Below are 18943 nucleotides of genomic sequence, written 5' to 3'. Positions count from 1 at the left end.
TTAAAAGTTGATCGACTTATTTGTAGATTTCTTTTTTCTTTTGTTGTGTTACTTTCACAAATAAGAATATCTGGTATCTCCTTTATTGATTAACAAATTGTATTTCGATTTTTGTCTTCATTTATATTAAAGTATCGTATGATTGTGTATACCATAACATCAAGAAATACATATCATTAACAAAACAGTTAAACATACACATCTTATACCCTATAAGTATATCTTAAAGATTGATATTTACCTGGTTTATTTCCAAAGGGGAGATTATCGAATGAAAATACACTATTGTCTGAGGCAAATCGATATCCTGAACTTCCAAGTTTATATGCACCAGTCCATATTTTCGTATTAGTTCCTTAAATAAAATGACATTTAAACAAGTATCTCATGTATATTGTGTATTGTTTATTATGGTTTGAAACGCAAAAACCAAAAACAATGTTGTCTTTCCTTTTTAACTGCTATTATTCGTTGGATACCAATTTTCGTGGGTTGCGTGGGTACAAGTGAAGCACGAATCTAAATGTTCAACGAATTACATATTTGGTATGGCTGTTTGTGCACAGATTAACAAAACCACGAAATCAAATATTAACGAATATGCAAGTTTACCTCAATCCAAGAAAATTGATACCCTTGAAAAAATTAATCAACAATATAGTATATTCCAATGGTTTAAAAAGCACATAACAAAAAAATGTTGTTTTCCCATGTTGGTTATATTATTCTGTCATAGAAAATTCAAAATAATCTAAGATATTATGTCACATTGTCGTATACATATGTGTTAGCGGAAATAAGTGAAATTAGGCTTAGAGCTTAAATCCATGACAATAAGCTCATGCCTAAGCATTAATTCATTGCCAGAAATTTAGAGCATTAAGCTTATTTCCTGAAATATGATGATGAGCATTCAATATATTGTTGAAAATAATTTTAGACAATAAGTGAACTCTGGGATATATGTTTTTCGGTTTTTTTTTTGTTGATAATTCTTAATGATATATATAATATTTATAAACATTCATTTGAAAGATCTTCAAATTTAGTAATTTTCATACTCAAAACAGAATTAACTGAGACTTTTGTGAAATTACAAAAAAATAACAAAAAATAGATTTAAAAAAATCTGATTGTATCCAATACAACAAGGGGGTGAAATTATTTACAAATTTCTTGACTCTGTGTAGTCTGAATTAAAGTCAGGAAAGACAAGGAACACGTTCCCTTTAGAAAAGTACCATGATCTTTTTGCAAAGATTAAATTTTGTAATAATCAAAATCGATTTTACCTTTTAATTGTGAATTTTGCTTTTTTCAAATTTATTAAACTGCTAAAAGTCACTGACTTGTCATGGTCGCACTTAAAAAAAACTTCTGTTTAATAATTTACTAGGCTACTATAAGAAATAAATGTTAACATTCGCCGATATCAGATTACAATAAGTCATTTTGATTTCATTTGTTTACTTTTTACATATTTAAGTATTTATAAATTCTTAGCTTTTGAATTTGGGTTTTGTGTGCTTTATCTGAAAAAGGAAAGGCTAGACACATTGATAACATATGTTTTTTATTTCATTGTGAATTTCAATTAAGAAGCTGCCAAAAAAGGAACGCGACAATTGAATATAAGCTGAGTTTTTTTAATTAGTTATTAATTGTATAAGTCAAATGAATAACCAAAAGCTACTGGACAAATTTTGTGACGATAACACCCAAATGTTGTGAAGATACCACCCAGATGTTGTGACGATAATACCCAAATTGTGTGACGATAACACCCAAATGTTGTGACGATAACACCCAGATGTTGTGACGATAACACCCAAATGTTGTGACGATAACACCCAGATGTTGTGACGATAACACCCAGAGTTTACTTAAAGTGATTGCTTTCACATAACATAGTCATATGTGTGTGTAACCATAGGTTATTCTACCAATTATTATTTCTCAATTAAACATAAAACTATTAACTCCCAGAGATACAACATACGTAAATATGACAAAGTATGATTGTATATCCTGAAAATGTACAGAAAGAGCATAGGAATAAAACCTTGTTCATATTGGAAGTAATGCTATGAATTGTCTTTCGGATACAAACTAATTCATTTTTAGTTAAGAATGACTTCCAAAGCCAAATGTTACAACTCATTTATATATAAAAGCTTTGCACAGCAATACGTATAATTTTAAACAATAAATAATTTTAGTATATGAAATAGACTTTTAAATTCTAAATTTTATGTATGACTTAGCTACAACACATTTTAACCCTGATAGTAAAATCATTTGCTAATGATACTGCCCTACCTTTTATCATGATTACAACTGATTTATTTTACCTATCCTCTCAAAAAATTGCACTGTTAGAGGTTGATATATCAAATATGTTTAAAGTCAAATTATGAGAGAAATTTTCTAATTATATCTGAATCATTTCAATATTTCATTGATTTTCTTCCTATGTTCCGGTTTAATTGATTTACACATCATTCACCAATTATAAACAAAACAGAACAATCATTTTAACAATAATTTTAGTTATTTAGATCTATATTGTTTTTAATCGTTTGACTCATTTCAACCAACACTAATTTAAGCGATTCAAATATTAAATTTTATTAAAAATGTGATCCGTAAATAATAGAAAAAAACACATTTATCAATGTGCCTTATGGAGAGTTGTGTCATTGGCACTCATACCACATCTTCCTATATCTTCTTCTTTCAATTAGTCATCTTTTCTAAAATTGACATTTAGATAAGAAGAGCAAACATCTCCCAACTTGACAGAAGAAGATTACGGCTCCAAAGAATACTGTTACAAATATAAAGAAAATATGAATATCTTTGATGTTTTCAACTTGCGTGTGGCTTGTGATAACATAACTTCTGTTCAAATCTCCGACAGAAATATCTCTTTATAATTACTAAAAAATTGGGGAATAGGAAGGCATTTATAAGTAGTATACGATTGAGATGATTGTAATCGTTGTACAGTCTGTTACAGGAACTAATATAACAGTAAATTAAGTCCTTACTTACCAATTTCAAACTTCGAACGGACAGCATTAGCCTCTGCCTCACTGTTTGGCTTCCAAAGAGAGGCCCCTTGTGTCTTGGTACATTCAACCTGGAATAAATAAACATTCATATAATTTCTTAACATTTGAAAAGTTAAATTAACAATAAGTTAGATATGTTAAACAATTAGAATTGGAAGTTTCGTATCACGACGGTCAACACATGTGGTGCTGGATCTGGGTACCTTTCCCGAGCACCCGAAATGACCCCCAGGTATATATTGGAGTTTGAGTTAATACGACTGTAATTTTCTAAGTTGTGTTTTGTGTACAACTGTTTATCTGTTAGTCTTTAACTTGTGTCAGGGTTTTTTTCGACACATTTGTTTGAATGTCCCTTTAGCATGTTGAGTATCTGTCGCCACTCTTTTGTGAACGAAAATATTTGACAATATATACAGTATTATTTATTTAAACTTTTCTGTTCATATTATTTGTAATATATTAGAGTTTTGTCATTTATTCAGAATAAAAACAGACCTTCTTTTTTACTTAAATCTAAAATAAATATAATATATGGAGCAAAACAGTATCAACCGATTGTAATGAGCCGAGTAAAATGCCATTTGGTTTGATTACGCGAGAAGATAATGTGTGCCAATTTTCATGAAAACGTAAATAGTGCATTTTTTTAAAATTTGATAAATATGATGTTTTTTTCTACATTCATAAACATTTGATAAAATTAATATGAGTTATTTCTGAATGAAAAATGTATAAATTTTAAGCATACCTATAAAATACAGAAATTACAAATTACTTAACAAAAAGCAATTTGTGTTTATGTTTTAAAACAAAAAAAAATATGTCTTTCTTTCGAAAGGATAAATACGGCCACAAATCAGAATTTTGAGCAAATATACAAAATTTCGAACTCATTTTACTCAAAAAGTAGTACATAAAGGTATATTGTTTATTACATATTTGATTTAATCAGGTAAAAAATAGTCTATATGGAAATGTGTATCAAAATGTAAATACGGGATCAAAACTGTATCGTATGCCTTTAATCAGATGTTTGGCAAAAGCTACTAAGTCGCTAGAATGCATACTTTCGACCTGCTAGGCTTAGATATTTTCTCATAGATTGTGTTTTGCAAATACTCACTATAACATGATATATCGGTTATATATGAATATACAAAATATAGACAACGAGAGTGTTTTTAACATTCGTTATTTAATAGCATTATTCGTTCTCCCTACAGAGTTACCATACATTGTAACAAGGCGCGTGTTATAACGTGCACAGATGGTGCTGGGCAAATGGAATATATTTTGTTGCCATTAGTTTGGTAGGCAAGAAAAGTCGTATATCATTTTGCATATTCTTCTAACTAGGGTTGATATACACATATTTAATATTAAATCAGATATCAACTTATTATTTACACCTAATCGCGCTAACTTAAAACTGGTATTCTTAAATCCGAAACAAAATGAAATATACTCACCAGAGCAGGATACGAACTTCTCGTTTCATCTTTGACTGTGTAGTAACAATTCGAACTAGCAGACTGGTCATCTAACAACTGATATCCTGCAGGGCAACTTTGTGGAACACATGGTGCTAATAATACGACACAATACGAATTAATTTACAAATAAATAATAAATAACATTTTCGCAAATTGTAGAAAATAAGGGCAACCGTAGATTATCGCTGTTCAAAAGTCATAAATCGACTGATAGAAAACAGATCCGGGTTAAAAAAAAATTAAACCGAGGGAAACACATTAACTATTAGAGGAAAACAACGAAACAACAGAACACTCAAGTGCTTAAAAAACAAACCACAATGCAACATACATATAAACGAACTGTTACATTGTATATAACAACTGCCGTATTCCTGACTTGGTACAAGACATGTTAACAATGGTGGGTAAAAATCTGTTTTGAAGTAAGTATAAACTTTTGTTTTTAAATTATTGTGCGTGCATGGTCTTTAACATATTCTAAATAATTATGCTGTTATGTTTCTTTTATACTTGACAATGTTTGATAACTATTAATGCAAAGTTACCTTAAAAAAAGCTTATCACAATTCAATTGGAACAGCCTATATAACGAGCTACAACAAGACTATTGATCAAAATTAAAATGTCAATACTTTTCATCCTTAAAATTTGTATTTTGTGTTAATCGATGGAACAATATTACTTGCACATTTGAAAGGAAACAGGTACAAAATTTATTGGAAAGTGCTTTTTATACAGATTAAGGAACTCTTTATAATGGACTGTATCTTTTATGTAGAGCTCATTACATTTAACTTCCTTTAACCAGGACACTAATTACTACACATGTAGAACAGTTTGTCTGTGATAATCTACTTTTCTCTAAATTTAAGTTCACAAACGATTTTAGAAACTTGAAATAACCATATAAACACAAATATCAAAACATGAAACCCTGTCAGATAGAAATTCGCTTCCTCCTCAAGCAGAAAAATTGAAATGACTTATTAAATATGCTTATTTCAGCCAAATATTGCTTAAATTGCTAGATTCTGCCATTTATTGCACAAATTTAACAATTTTACAGAATTTCAATCAATTAAAGATTGATATCCTTTACCTTCATATTGATAACCTCAAATCATTCATTAAATTTTCCAAAAGATCGAATCTACATTTACTGAATTCACCTCTGACAGCGTTGGTCCGAGAAATCAATCGCATCCGCTCTTTTCAAAAGAGTTTTAATCAGAGAAGTTTACTACTTTTGGGATAAATTATAGAAGGGTCTGTTGGTTTTAATTTAAAATAAGGATATTTTTATGTTAAGGGGTTTGTAATTTCAGTTTGACAGCTTTAGACATACAAATTTTTGGACCAAATCTCTACATTGACTAAAAATTCCTGCTTCAATTTTATTGAATATAAAAATTCATCCCCCTAATTTATATCTAGGTATACAACATAAAGAAATACGTGTGGAAGGTGTACGATGAATATGTGCATGTTATACACTGTCTCCACTTGGAACTCTATTCATAGACAACACGAATTAAATGTTGATAACTATGTGCCCGGACCAAATGCTTGCACAAAAAAAGTGACGTCAACATATATTGTAAAGTATGTGTTTTCGTCGCCATTTTTGTTCGTACGAAACACCACATGTTTCATAGGTCTTTTACTCTATAACATAAAAAACGTGATAATATTTACGTCTTATGGTTGAACCAATGCTAATCTTATATATGCGAGGTAATTTACTCAAAAGATGCAGCTGAAGACAACCGAAGAATACTGTTAATCAACCTATATTTCCAAGCGATTTATTTTCGCGACTTTCACGGGTAGAAAAAAAGCGAATATAAATCGTCACGAATGTGTAAAACTTATATATTTGTCAAACAAAGTACATCAAGTAAATATGAAAATTGCGAAATTAGAGATCCACAAACGGGATTAGAAAGAATATAACGCAAAATAATCTATCCGGGAAAATAAGTTGGTTTACAGTATTGATACTGGACGGGTTGTGAAAATATGATTCAAGTAACCGTTAATGGGAAAGGTTACACACATTATTTGCATTTTCATATTCATATAGTAGTTAGAACTTTTTTTTTATATTTTACAATCTGAAAATGTCGTTTTTTTTTTTTAATTTATTGTCATTTAGACACAAGTAAAGAGATTTTTGTAGGTGTCTATGAATGGCGGGCTATATATTTGACGTTGAAGCCAACAACCAATGTAGTTTTGTCGAAAGTTGATCTGTATACTATGCTTACTTGGTTGTACAACTGCTGGAGGTGTTGTTACTGTAACTGGCGTAGTTAACATAGCTGCAGGCGCAACAGTAGTAGTTACTGTAACAGGATTCATCATTGTCATCATCGCCATTGCCATCATCGGTATACCAAGTGCCAACAGAGGAATAGGAAGGAATGGCAAGGCAGATCCTCCTGATAGAAATCCTCCTGTTGGAAATCTGCCTGTGGCAATACCAGGACCATCCACTGGAGTGGTTACAAAAATTAAAAAAAAACCAATTGATGATATAAATAACACAAGAAAACGTATTAAGAACCATTTCAAAATATTTGTTTCTAAATTACCCATTAAATATATTTATGAGAACAGTATCCATGAAAAGCCGCGCTAGTGTGCAATCCTTGTTATAAGGAGCGAATGTCTTATTTGTTTTAAGTCATCTGGTACACCAGATATAACTAATTAAGCTCACATCACAAGTGGTAACCTTAACTTTTTTATATTCACAAAATAACAACGAAACGTAATTTTAACCTACATTCGATTTCCATAAATCAGATTTTTAAAAAAATCAATAAGCAGAATTATAACATGTATAACGTGTGGTTTGTTCATTGGTTATGATCAATATGGAGAAGTAACGGGGCACGTAAGCGATAAAGTTTATTCTATTTTAATTAGAAATTCTTCGCAAAAGTTAAATCTTAGCTATATATATAACTTATGATTTAAACTCTTTTATTTAATTATAATATAAACTCTTATTTATTCTATTTTCTTTATTGTTATTATCACCGTATCAATGAAAATAATTCTGGGTCTAATTTAATATAACTTTTTGAACAAATTTGAAAAAAAAGTAAATATTTTTGTCAAAGTAAACATTTGTGTCAAAGTTTTACGAAAATAAATGAGCCAAATTAATTTAAGTCATAGAGATGGGTACCACCTTAAGTTTAATATTAGCTACTTGTAACTTGAATCAATAGAAAATAAAGTTACCCGTAGTGACACTTTCTTCAATAGAAAATAAAGTTACCTGTAGTGACACTTTCTTCAATAGAAAATAAAGTTACCTGTAGTGACACTTTCTTCAATAGAAAATAAAGTTACCTGTAGTGACACTTTCTTCAATAGACAATAAAGTTACCTGTAGTGACACTTTCTTCAATAGACAATCAAGTTACCTGTAGTGACACTTTCTTCAATAGACAATCAAGTTACCTGTAGTGACACTTTCTTCAATAGACAATAAAGTTACCTGTAGTGACACTTTCTTCGATAGACAATAAAGTTACCTGTAGTGACACTTTCTTCAATAGACAATAAAGTTACCTGTAGTGACACTTTCTTCAATAGACAATAAAGTTACCTGTAGTGACACTTTCTTCAATAGAACATAAAGTTACCTGTAGTGACACTTCCTTCAATAAGAAAAAGGTCTTGCTGCTGATCTAATTGATCTCTTCTTGTAAGTTCCTGTCTTGGTATAATCTGTCTGGGAATGAATGGGCCAGGTACTACCGGTCCTGGTATCTGTCCGGGTATGAATGGGCCAGGTATTACCTGTCCCGGAATTTGTGCCAGGTTCTGTCCGGGAAAGACAATACATACACTTTCCGTTATGAATACCACCGTTAGAACTATCCTGTACAGCTACAAACATAAAATAAACATTAATAAATATTTAAAAATACTACACGAGGAGGGATGGTGTCAACAGTTTGTTTTGTAAATTGATACTGGACTTTTAATTGACGAGACAAACGCTTCCATCCGTTTTTATTCGTAGAATGCATTGCAAACGACCTTTACGCCTCATCACACGATTCGAAAGTATGAATTGATTTATAAAAACCTTCATGCCCATATATGTTGCGGCGGTGTTCGACATAGCATTGGTTACATCTATAGACATGTATTCGATGTATAATAGAAAACAGACACTTAGTTATAGAATTACTGCAAAAAATAATATCTTTATAAAATATAAAAGGAATATAACAAAATCATTGCTTTCTATCAATAATTAAAAATGGTTATCAAAGGTACCACGCTTTTAATTTGATATGCCAGACGCGCGTTTCGTCTACATAGTAACTCATCATTTAGGATCAGATCAAAATAGTTAAGAAAGCCAAACAAAGTACAAAGTTGAAGAGAATAAACAAAAAACTGTTTATAACAATCAAAATCGTAAAAGGAGTTTACCGAGTCAAGTTATAGTGTGTTATTATATACATGTATATAATACATGTATATAATACATAATGCCAAAAACGCACAACTACTAGTTGAATTTATTTCCATTTAGTTTAAAAAGTAAAATCACAAAAATACTGAACTCAGAGGAAAATCAATTTGAAAAGTCCATAATCACATGGCAAAATCAAAAAACAAAACGCATCAAAAACGAATGGAAAAGAACTGTCATATTCCTGACTTGGTACAGGCATTTTCAAATGTAGAAAATGGTGGATTAAACCTGGTTCTATAATAGTATAAATACATCAATCAAAAATGATGTCTTTTTTATCAGCGTATTTTTTAATTTATCTCAATGAGATGAATGGAAATCAATTGATAATTTTGAACACGTTACTGATTAGAATGTAATATATTGAAACGGGTGTACTATTTGGAAAACGTGAATACTACACGTTTGTAATTCGCCTTTTCAGAATCTAAAGGACTGTAGGTAATCTCGTTGTTCGTACACCAAAATGAAAATAACGTTATGTCATTGAATGGATTGACATTGTTTAGAACGGTTTGAACCAATCACAACATTTTGGTGTACGCTTTTGAAAATATTACCCAGAATGCATTATATTCTGAAACGGCGAATTCCATGTGTCTAAAACGCTTTTCTTGATTTACTTACTTTAGGAACGTCAACGCCGTTTTTTTAAAGCCGAGAATTTTCAGAAATAAAATTATTTTGAATATGATAACCTCCTTTTTAATTTATGTGTTGTAAGATCCAATTCAAAAATTTACACAGCAAATAATAAGATAAATAACAAAATGTGTTCACAAAATACAAACCTGGTTTATGTTAGTCATATTGCTATCCTGTAGTTCTCAAAACAAGGCATTGACAATTTTGAAGCAATCACAGTATTTAAATGGTTGGACAAACTTATAGACATGCGGAAGATTGACACCTCCACCAATCATTTTTCTATAAAAAAAAAAATACGCTGATAAAAAAGACATCATTTTTGATTGATGTATTTATACTTGTTTTTCAATATAAATATACATTTAGGTTAGTACGGTCATACATGATGCGTGTTTAGTCAAAACATTTATAAGTTCTTTTAAGTCGCCTTCATCCTGATACAATCAGCGTAGTGGGAAGGGTGAGCAGACTACAGGGACCTTTGTTAATTTTTAATTCCTGCAAAAAAAAATTGCAAAATTTAAACTTTATCATTAAATATAAACTGTGTAAATTTTCAAATATAAAAACTTTATAATTCCAATTTAGACAAAAGTCAAACAAACCTAACAAAGTTAAAGTCATAAGAAACCTCAAATCAAAAAAAAATAATGCATATGTTTTTTATAACTCAATGGATAGTTTTCATTGTAAAACTTATGTACATATACTTTTTTCTGAAGAAAATTCTTTAATTTATTCATATTTAGAAGAATTTTACTTTATTTGAATTGCTTCCTTCCAGCAAGCAATTCCCCCGATATATTTTCCGTATGCAAGGTGACCTCAGTGTGACCCATCTCGTAAAAATCCGGTGACCACAATACGCATGGATGTCCTTAAAATAAACTATTATCTTAATTTACATGTTAAACACGTGCTCAATTTCCATGCTTTTTTGTTTATTTTTCGTCAATTGTTGACAAACAGGTGACAATCGTTAAACTTCGGCTTCAAAACACGAACTTTAATTACCTGCCATATTTTCACAACAACACTGACCGATTGAAAAAAAATTTGACGATTATACGAAATTTACACGAAAAAAATGATAAATTCGAGCACAGAAGACTAAGTTTATGATGTTTGTATGCATTGGTTTAAGAATTGGAAGAACATTATTTTTCACCGGTCACTCGTTTCTTATGACTTTAATAGATACTGTTGTACCAAATCAACCTTGTCGTATTGTATGAATTTATGAGATATAACTCTCGTTGTCTCGAACTCGGTTGACTCGAAATTTCGGATGAGTCGAAGTTTTCACGTGGTCCCGAACTTTGTTCCATATAAATGTATGTAATTCGACTCCTGATGAGTCGAAATTGGATGAGTCGAAATTTCGGTTGAGTCGAACTAAATTTACGATCCCAAGGTTAACAAAAGCATTAAAAATTCATTATTTATCTCGAACTAATACACACATGTCAAAACATGACCTCCGGCATTTAAATGGATTGAAGTGTTAATCTGACAATACACGTGTAATTAAATTTCCAGTCACTGACCACTGTATTGATTTATGACATGCTATTTCCACGAGTGTTTACCTAAGATTATTTTATAGAATTTTTATAAATAATTAGTGTAATTTAGTGATGCATTGTTAATGTTCATGAAAAAGTATTTAAAATGTTTACAACAATTAATTGTGATTTACACTAATGAGCTTGGGTGTGTATAAAGTAAGGATTATGATTTCCGTTGATGATCACCTAAAAACTACTCAATCGGCGTCTTTGATCTTGTTGTATTTTTTTTTTTTTTGGAAAATAAAGAGTGAGATAAAACAAAATGAAGAGGAATCTAAATTTTCTAAAGTCTCTTGTATCCGAGAATAAACAATTTTGTCAACTATAACGACCTAAATAACGGAACTATCGATTGAAAATTACTCATTCGGATAAAAGCCATAGCTAAAGGTTGTAACTGAAACAATGGAATAAATAAAAATAATGTTATTATAATAATGAAAGACCATGACATACAAATACATCGATCTGATACCAGAATATCGACCCCCTTCCCATATTCACCCAGATTTATTTTAGCTTTACCAAGCTAAGCAAGAGTTGTGTCCCTTGTTCTGTCAAACATCCGGTTTTCGTTTGAGTCGAACTATGTGTATCTCGAAATGTTTCTCTGGTCCGGCTGACTTCGAGATAACGAGAGTCGACTGTAGATACTTTTGTACCAAATCAACCTTGTCGTATTGTATGAATTTATGAGATATAACAATAACAAAATCAAAAATTATTTGCGTTAATTTATGAACAGAAATACCATTTAAAAGATCGTAAGCAATGCACTGCTTATATACAGATAAGCCTTGCACTGGTAATATACAGGTAAACCTTGCACTGTTTATATACAGGTAAGCCTTACACTGGTTATATACATGTAAGCACTGCACTGGTTATATACAGGTAAGCCTTGCAATGGTTATATACAGGTGAGCCTTGCACTGGTTATATACAGGTAAGCCTTGCACTGGTTATTTACAAGTAAGCCTTGCACTGGTTATTTACAGGTAAGCCTTGCACTGGTTATATACAGGTAAACCTTGCACTGTGTATATACAGGTAAGCCTTGCACTGGTTATATACAGGTAAGCCTTGTGCTGGTTATATAGAGGTAAGCCTTTCACTGGTTATATACAGGTAAGCCTTGTACTGGTTAAATACAGGTAAGCCTTGCACTGGTTATATACAGGTAAACCTTACACTGTTTATATTCAGGTAAGCCTTGCACTGGTTATATACAGGTAAGTCTTGCATTGGTTATATACAGGTAAGCCTTGCACTGGTTATATACAGGTAAACCTTGCACTGGTTATATACGGGTAAGACTTGCACTGGTTATATACAGGTAAGCCTTGCACTGGTTATATACAGGTTAGCCTTGCACTGGTTATATGCAGGTAAGCTATGTACTGGTTAAATACAGGTAAGCTTTGTATTGGTTAAATACAGGTAAGCCTTGCACTGGTTATATACAGGTAAATCTTGCACTGTTTATATACAGGTAAGCCTTGCACTGGTTATATACAGGTTAGCCTTGCACTGGTTATGTACAGGTAAGCTTTGCACTGGTTATATACAGGTAAGCCTTGCACTGGTTATAAACAGGTAAGCCTTACATTTATGTTTATTTGTGATATATATTACCAGGTTTATACTCACATTAGCAACACGGCCGGTGACAGGGATGAAACAGGATCTGCTTACCTTTCTGGAGCACATGAGATCACCCAAAGTTTTTGTTTGGGTCGTGATGCAGCGTCTTTAGTTTTCTATGTTGTATTTTTTGTATAGGTGTTTGTATGTTTTTCTGTTGGGTCTTTTTCTTTTTGAGTCATTGTTTATTTTCCACGTATAAGTTAGGATGTCCGTTTGCTATCGTTCGCCTCTATTTTATATAAAAAAAAGTTAAAATAAAAAAAAAATCATTACATAGATTACTCCGCATGCCTACACCCTTATGCACACGAACATGACAAAAAAAGGTGAATACTACGACCGTTAGAAACGGAATTTTTTTTTTGTGTCGCTTATTTTGCGTGTATATTTATTAATGCATGATTGCAGTGTATCTGCCATGTACAATTTTTTCTCATCCTAATGATTTATTTACCAATTAAAATGTATTCTATGTTCAATTGTATACAAAATGTACAATACGCATGAGAACGCAATATAAATAGAAAATCTATAACTAGCTGTCCTTTCCTGTATGAAGAAAATATAGTTTTATAGTTGTTGTTTTTTTCTTTATTAGTTCGGGTTTGCTTTGATTGCGTCTAACGTAATGCAATTAGTTCAATGAACATGTATGTATATCTGAAAATTAAAAGAAGGGATTTCTATACTTTAACATAAATATCTTTAGACATTTACAAAATTCTACCATAGATACAAAAAATATGTATTAACATTCTGCCTTGCCTTTGTAAAATTGATTCAAAAACATTATAATTTTTCGTTCATTTTTACAAAGTACCGTAATTTGGGAAAGATCCATGTAAATCTAACGACCTTCTGAGCTGGTTTTGAAGGATATTTGTTTTATCGATTCGAATATACATTTGAAGATTGATTTCATCGGTACAAACATTAGTTTGATCATACATATGATAAAGTTGATTATAAGTTATTTATAAATTAAAGTATATCTCGTTATGAATTCTTTTACAGTTAGGTAAATTTACAACTTTGTCGTCCTGTTGACACTTCTGTGTATATTACACGTTTTTGTTGTATCTGATTGCTGATAATTCAATGATTGTTTGTTGCAAAATACTCAGTTCTAAGGAGTTCATACATGTTCAAGACGAGACTGATTATGACGTCTCATCATTAAATTAATTAGATGGGAACTTGTCAAATCTAGGAAAAATGTTCAATTGTAGTTGCTAGTTGCTACGAATTAGCTGATAGTATCAGTAAATACTTTAGGATTGTTACTTTGTGGTTTAATTATTTTGCGTCGATTTTCATAAAAACTTAAACCTTGTTTTCATGTTTTAAAGGTACAGGTTAGGTGAAGGTAAAGCGTTTGCATGATTTTTTTAAAACAAGATTAAAGCGATATTTGGTGATGTATGTCAAATGGTCTGAATACAAAAGACTGGCAATTTGGAGCTATGCAAATTATTTGACTGTTAAAAAAATATGGAGCGGGCATACATAGGCTTTACCTTTTGCCCAATCCAATTCACTTTTTTTATAACAAATACTGTTTAAACGTAAACTTAAAGATTCACAAACGTCAGTGGCGTTGTTATCAAAAGTAAAAACAAATTGATTATGTTTCAAATTATTACTATATTTGCACACACACACACATCTTCAACACACACTTATTTATTAAATCATATTTGGCAGCGTTGTTTTCATCTCCGCTCATTATGATCTTATTTGCAAAAAAAGGCAACAGTATATTACCTCTGTTTATTAGTTAAATTGATCCCATGAGCTCACTAGTTTTAATGAATGTTTAAATGGCAGTCTCGTTTTATAAATAAAAAATGTTATATTTGGAAATACGAGATAAGACGAGACTTGCAGATTTAATTATTTTAAAGGTTGCATAAATAGTTTGATTCTTTTCTTGTTCTTTATTTATAGTTATATATGTGCATCCTACATTAGTTTGTAAGATGCTTTAACATGTCTAAGATAAATAATTCAGCTAATCTGCATATTACATTTTCATGCATTATACATGTTATATATCATGTACTGTGTTACAACGCTTGATAAAAACTGAGGAGGAAAGGTGAAACGCGATTTTTGTCGAACCTAGGTGGTCTAGTGGTCTAGCGCACCGGGTATAGTGTAAAAGATTTAGTGCCATGAGTTCGAATCCCAGCTAGGGAAGACCAAAAATCTACTTCCGAAAATTTACATATCTAACATTGTTGGGTTCTTTTTTAGACGAACTATATATATGTTTATATATACTTGAAACTATGAAATCGGTTATTGTTAAATGAATCTATCAAAAATTGTCTAAAAGTTTATATAAACTTTCAGGAACGTTGTCAATGCTTGATAAAAACTGAGGAGGAAAGGTGAAACGCGATTTTTGTCGAACCTACGTGGTCTAGTGGTCTAGCGCACCGGGCATAGTGTAAAAGATTTAGTGCCACGATCATAAGCACGAGTTCGAATCCCAGCTAGGGAAGACCAAAAATCTGCTTCCGAAAATTTACATATCTAACATTGTTGGGTTGTTATTTAGACGAATTATATATATGCTTATATATACTTGAAACTATGAAATCGGTTATTGTTAAATGAATCTATCAAAAATGGTTTAAAAGTTTATATAAACTTTCAGGAACGTTGTCAACGCTAAAAAGAATATTTTCAAATTCAACATAACAAAATATGGAATTCGAGAATATTTTTTTTATATTAGATGTTTTTTCCGACATTCTTGTAGGCAGCATAATGTTATTTGTCAGAAGAAAATGTTCAACGTCTGACTCGTGTCATATTTGATGATTTGTAATAGCCTAAACGGTAATTTATATCATGTGAAAGTCGTGATTATATTGAAGATGTTAACATATCCCGGTAAACAAAAATAGGATCAGAGGTCAGATAAGATATTAGAAAAGTTGTCAAAAATGGAAACATGGTTAGCATGGAAACATCAAAATGTAAAATCAATAACATCGAATCTTATAAGAAAAAAGATGTGTTATCAAAATATGTTCGTGGTGAAATAATGAAAACTACATTTTGATATTAAAGACAATAATGATGTGATTTACTACTATAGCGAATCCTGGTTGTCAGCAAAGCAACAAAAAATTGGCATTGTATGCATATAAAGAAACTATTCACTACTATAGCGAATCCTGGTTGTCAGTAAAGCAACATACAATTGGCATTGTATGCATATAAAGAAACTATTCACTATTATAGTGAATTCTGGTTGTCAGCAAAGCAACATAAAATTGGCATTGTATGCATATAAAGAAACTATTCACTACTATAGCGAATCCTGGTTGTCAGCAAAGCAACATACAATTGGCATTGTATGCATATAAAGAAACTATTCACTATTATAGTGAATCCTGGTTGTCAGCAAAGCAACATAAAATTGGCATTGTATGCATATAAAGAAACTATTCACTACTATAGCGAATCCTGGTTGTCAGCAAAGCAACATACAATTGGCATTGTATGCATATAAAGAAACTATTCACTATTATAGTGAATCCTGGTTGTCAGCAAAGCAACATAAAATTGGCATTGTATGCATATAAAGAAACTATTCACTACTATAGTGAATCCTGGTTGTCAGCAAAGCAACATAAAATTAGCATTGTATGCATATAAAGAAACTATTCACTACTATAGCGAATCCTGGTTGTCAGCAAAGCAACATAAAATTGGCATTGTATTCATTGAAAAAACATATTGATGGGTAAAACAAACAAACAAACAAACAAATACGAGGTATAAACAAAGAGTACAACAATTTAACAGTAATGCTACTTGATTGTTGTCTACACCAAGTCGGAATATGACAGTGGTTATCCAGTCGTTTGAAGTGTTTGAGCTTTTGATTTTGCCATCTGCTTAAAAACATTCCGTTAAGAATTTTCTTCGGAGTTCTGTAATTTCGTTAAAATGAATTTTGTGTACAATGCTAGTACGCTGTTGTTTGTATATAAAAAGTAAAATCACAAAAATACTGAACTCAGAGGAAAATCAATTTGAAAAGTCCATAATCACATGGCAAAATCAAAAAACAAAACGCATCAAAAACGAATGAACAAGAACTGTCATATAAGCGCATTGTCCAATATTATTCATTGGTTAAATCATTTGTTAAATTGTAATATAATTAAGCCGAACATATGCTATTTTCTGCCATTGCAATTATTTCAAGCAAATTTAGAACAAAGGACAATTCAACTCATATTATCTCGATCAATTTTATCATCATGCCAAAATGTATCATGTACTGTGGTACAACTCTAGATTATGATAACATGGAAATGTCACCGATAACTGAATTGGTGTTTATTCCAGATTGTTGTATGGTCAATAGCTCAGGACACAATGCAGATGGTGCTGTCCCAATATCTAAATAGCATGAGTCCGAATCCAGGTTTGATAAATTATAGAGTGCATAGTTTAATTCAGGGTTAGAATTAAAAAGACATACAATTAGCGAGAAATTATTCCCATGAAACCCATGATTTGACATTATTTTATTTTTTGCTTTCATTTCAATGTTAATAAGAGAACCAAAAAGCTTCTGAAATATGAAATGTAACATTTTATAACACGAAATAATAAGGCAGCGATCTACGTATGAAAAAATTTTGCAGTTGTAGTGAACCACCCAAGAGCACAGGACACAGTGCAGATGATGCTGTACTAATATCTAAATAGCATCAGTTCGAATCCTGACGAATGAAGAACAGAAAATTTGCTTTGAACATTTTGTAGATATAACATTGGTGTGGTGAATATTTAGCGCAATTATGAATATAATATGTGATTTCTATCGTGTACTACTTTTACCCTGATCCAATGTAAAATTGAGAATGGAAACGGGAAATGTGTCAAAGAGACAACAACCCGACCACAGAAAAAACAACAGCAGAAGGTCACTAACAGGTCTTCAATGTAGCGAGACATTCCCGCACCCGGAGGCGTCTTTCAGCTGGCCCCTAAATAAATATATACTAGTTCAGTGATAATGAACGCCATACTAATGTCCGAATTGTACACAAGAAACTAAAATTAAAACAATACAAGACTAACAAAGACCAGAGGCTCCTGACTTGGGACAGGCGCAAAAATGCGGCGGGGTTAAACATGTTTATGAGATCTCAACCCTCCCCCTATACCTCTAGCCAATGTAGAAAAGTAAATGCATAACAATACGCACATTTAAAATTCAATTCAAGAGAAGTCCGAGTCTGATGTCAGAAGATGTAACCAAAGAAAATAAACAAAATGACAATAATACATAAATAACAACAGACTACTAGCAGTTAACTGACATGCCAGCTCCAGACTTCAATTAAACTGATTGAAAGATTATGATTTCATCATATGAATATCAGGCACAATCCTTCCTGTTAGGGGTTTAGTATCATACAATCAAAACATATATGAGAAGAACATAACCCGTGTCATGCCAACAACTGGTTTTTTTAATAAATGTGTTTAGTTCCTATGCAAAGACCCTATAAGTGAATCAATATTAACGCCAAAAATAAGCAATCTTTAGTGACCTGACAACAGTATCGTAACTATATCCCTTCTTGATAAGTCTATTTTAAGGTTTTGTTAGTTTCTTAGGTGAATACTGACATTTTTGTGCTTTATAAAGAATATTTCCATAAAAAATTGGATGTGAAATACCTGAACGTATAAGAAGTCTGCATGTTGAGCTATATTTACGAATGATGTCCTTATACCGATGATAAAATTTAGTAAATGTTTTGACTAGTTTGTGATATCGAAAACCCTGGTGTAATGATTTTTCAGTAATACATAAATTTATCTCGTTAAAATCTAAAACATTGTTACATACACGAGCGAATCGTACAAGTTGAGATATATAAACACCGTAAGATGGTGACAGTGGAACGTCACCATCTAAAAATGGATAATAAACGATAGGAAATGAAAAATCATCTC

At 31.3% G+C, this 18943-nt stretch overlaps 1 protein-coding gene across 1 annotated transcript; it reads right to left on the bottom strand.

Moving 5' to 3' along the window:
* Window positions 1-203: 203 nt before the first annotated feature.
* Window positions 204-9889, bottom strand: LOC139484413 (uncharacterized). Its single transcript, XM_071268146.1, has 6 exons — window positions 9872-9889; window positions 8233-8479; window positions 6841-7068; window positions 4547-4662; window positions 3055-3142; window positions 204-355 (listed from the first exon to the last, which is right to left on the bottom strand). The coding sequence occupies exons 1-6, from the start codon at window positions 9887-9889 to the stop codon at window positions 204-206; spliced, it is 849 nt and encodes a 282-aa protein (XP_071124247.1).
* Between the last annotated feature and the right edge of the window lie 9054 nt (window positions 9890-18943).

This window comes from Mytilus edulis, chromosome 8 (assembly GCF_963676685.1).
Source record: "Mytilus edulis chromosome 8, xbMytEdul2.2, whole genome shotgun sequence".
Taxonomy (NCBI): Eukaryota; Metazoa; Mollusca; class Bivalvia; order Mytilida; family Mytilidae; genus Mytilus; species Mytilus edulis.
This window is presented reverse-complemented; position numbering and strand designations above follow the sequence as displayed.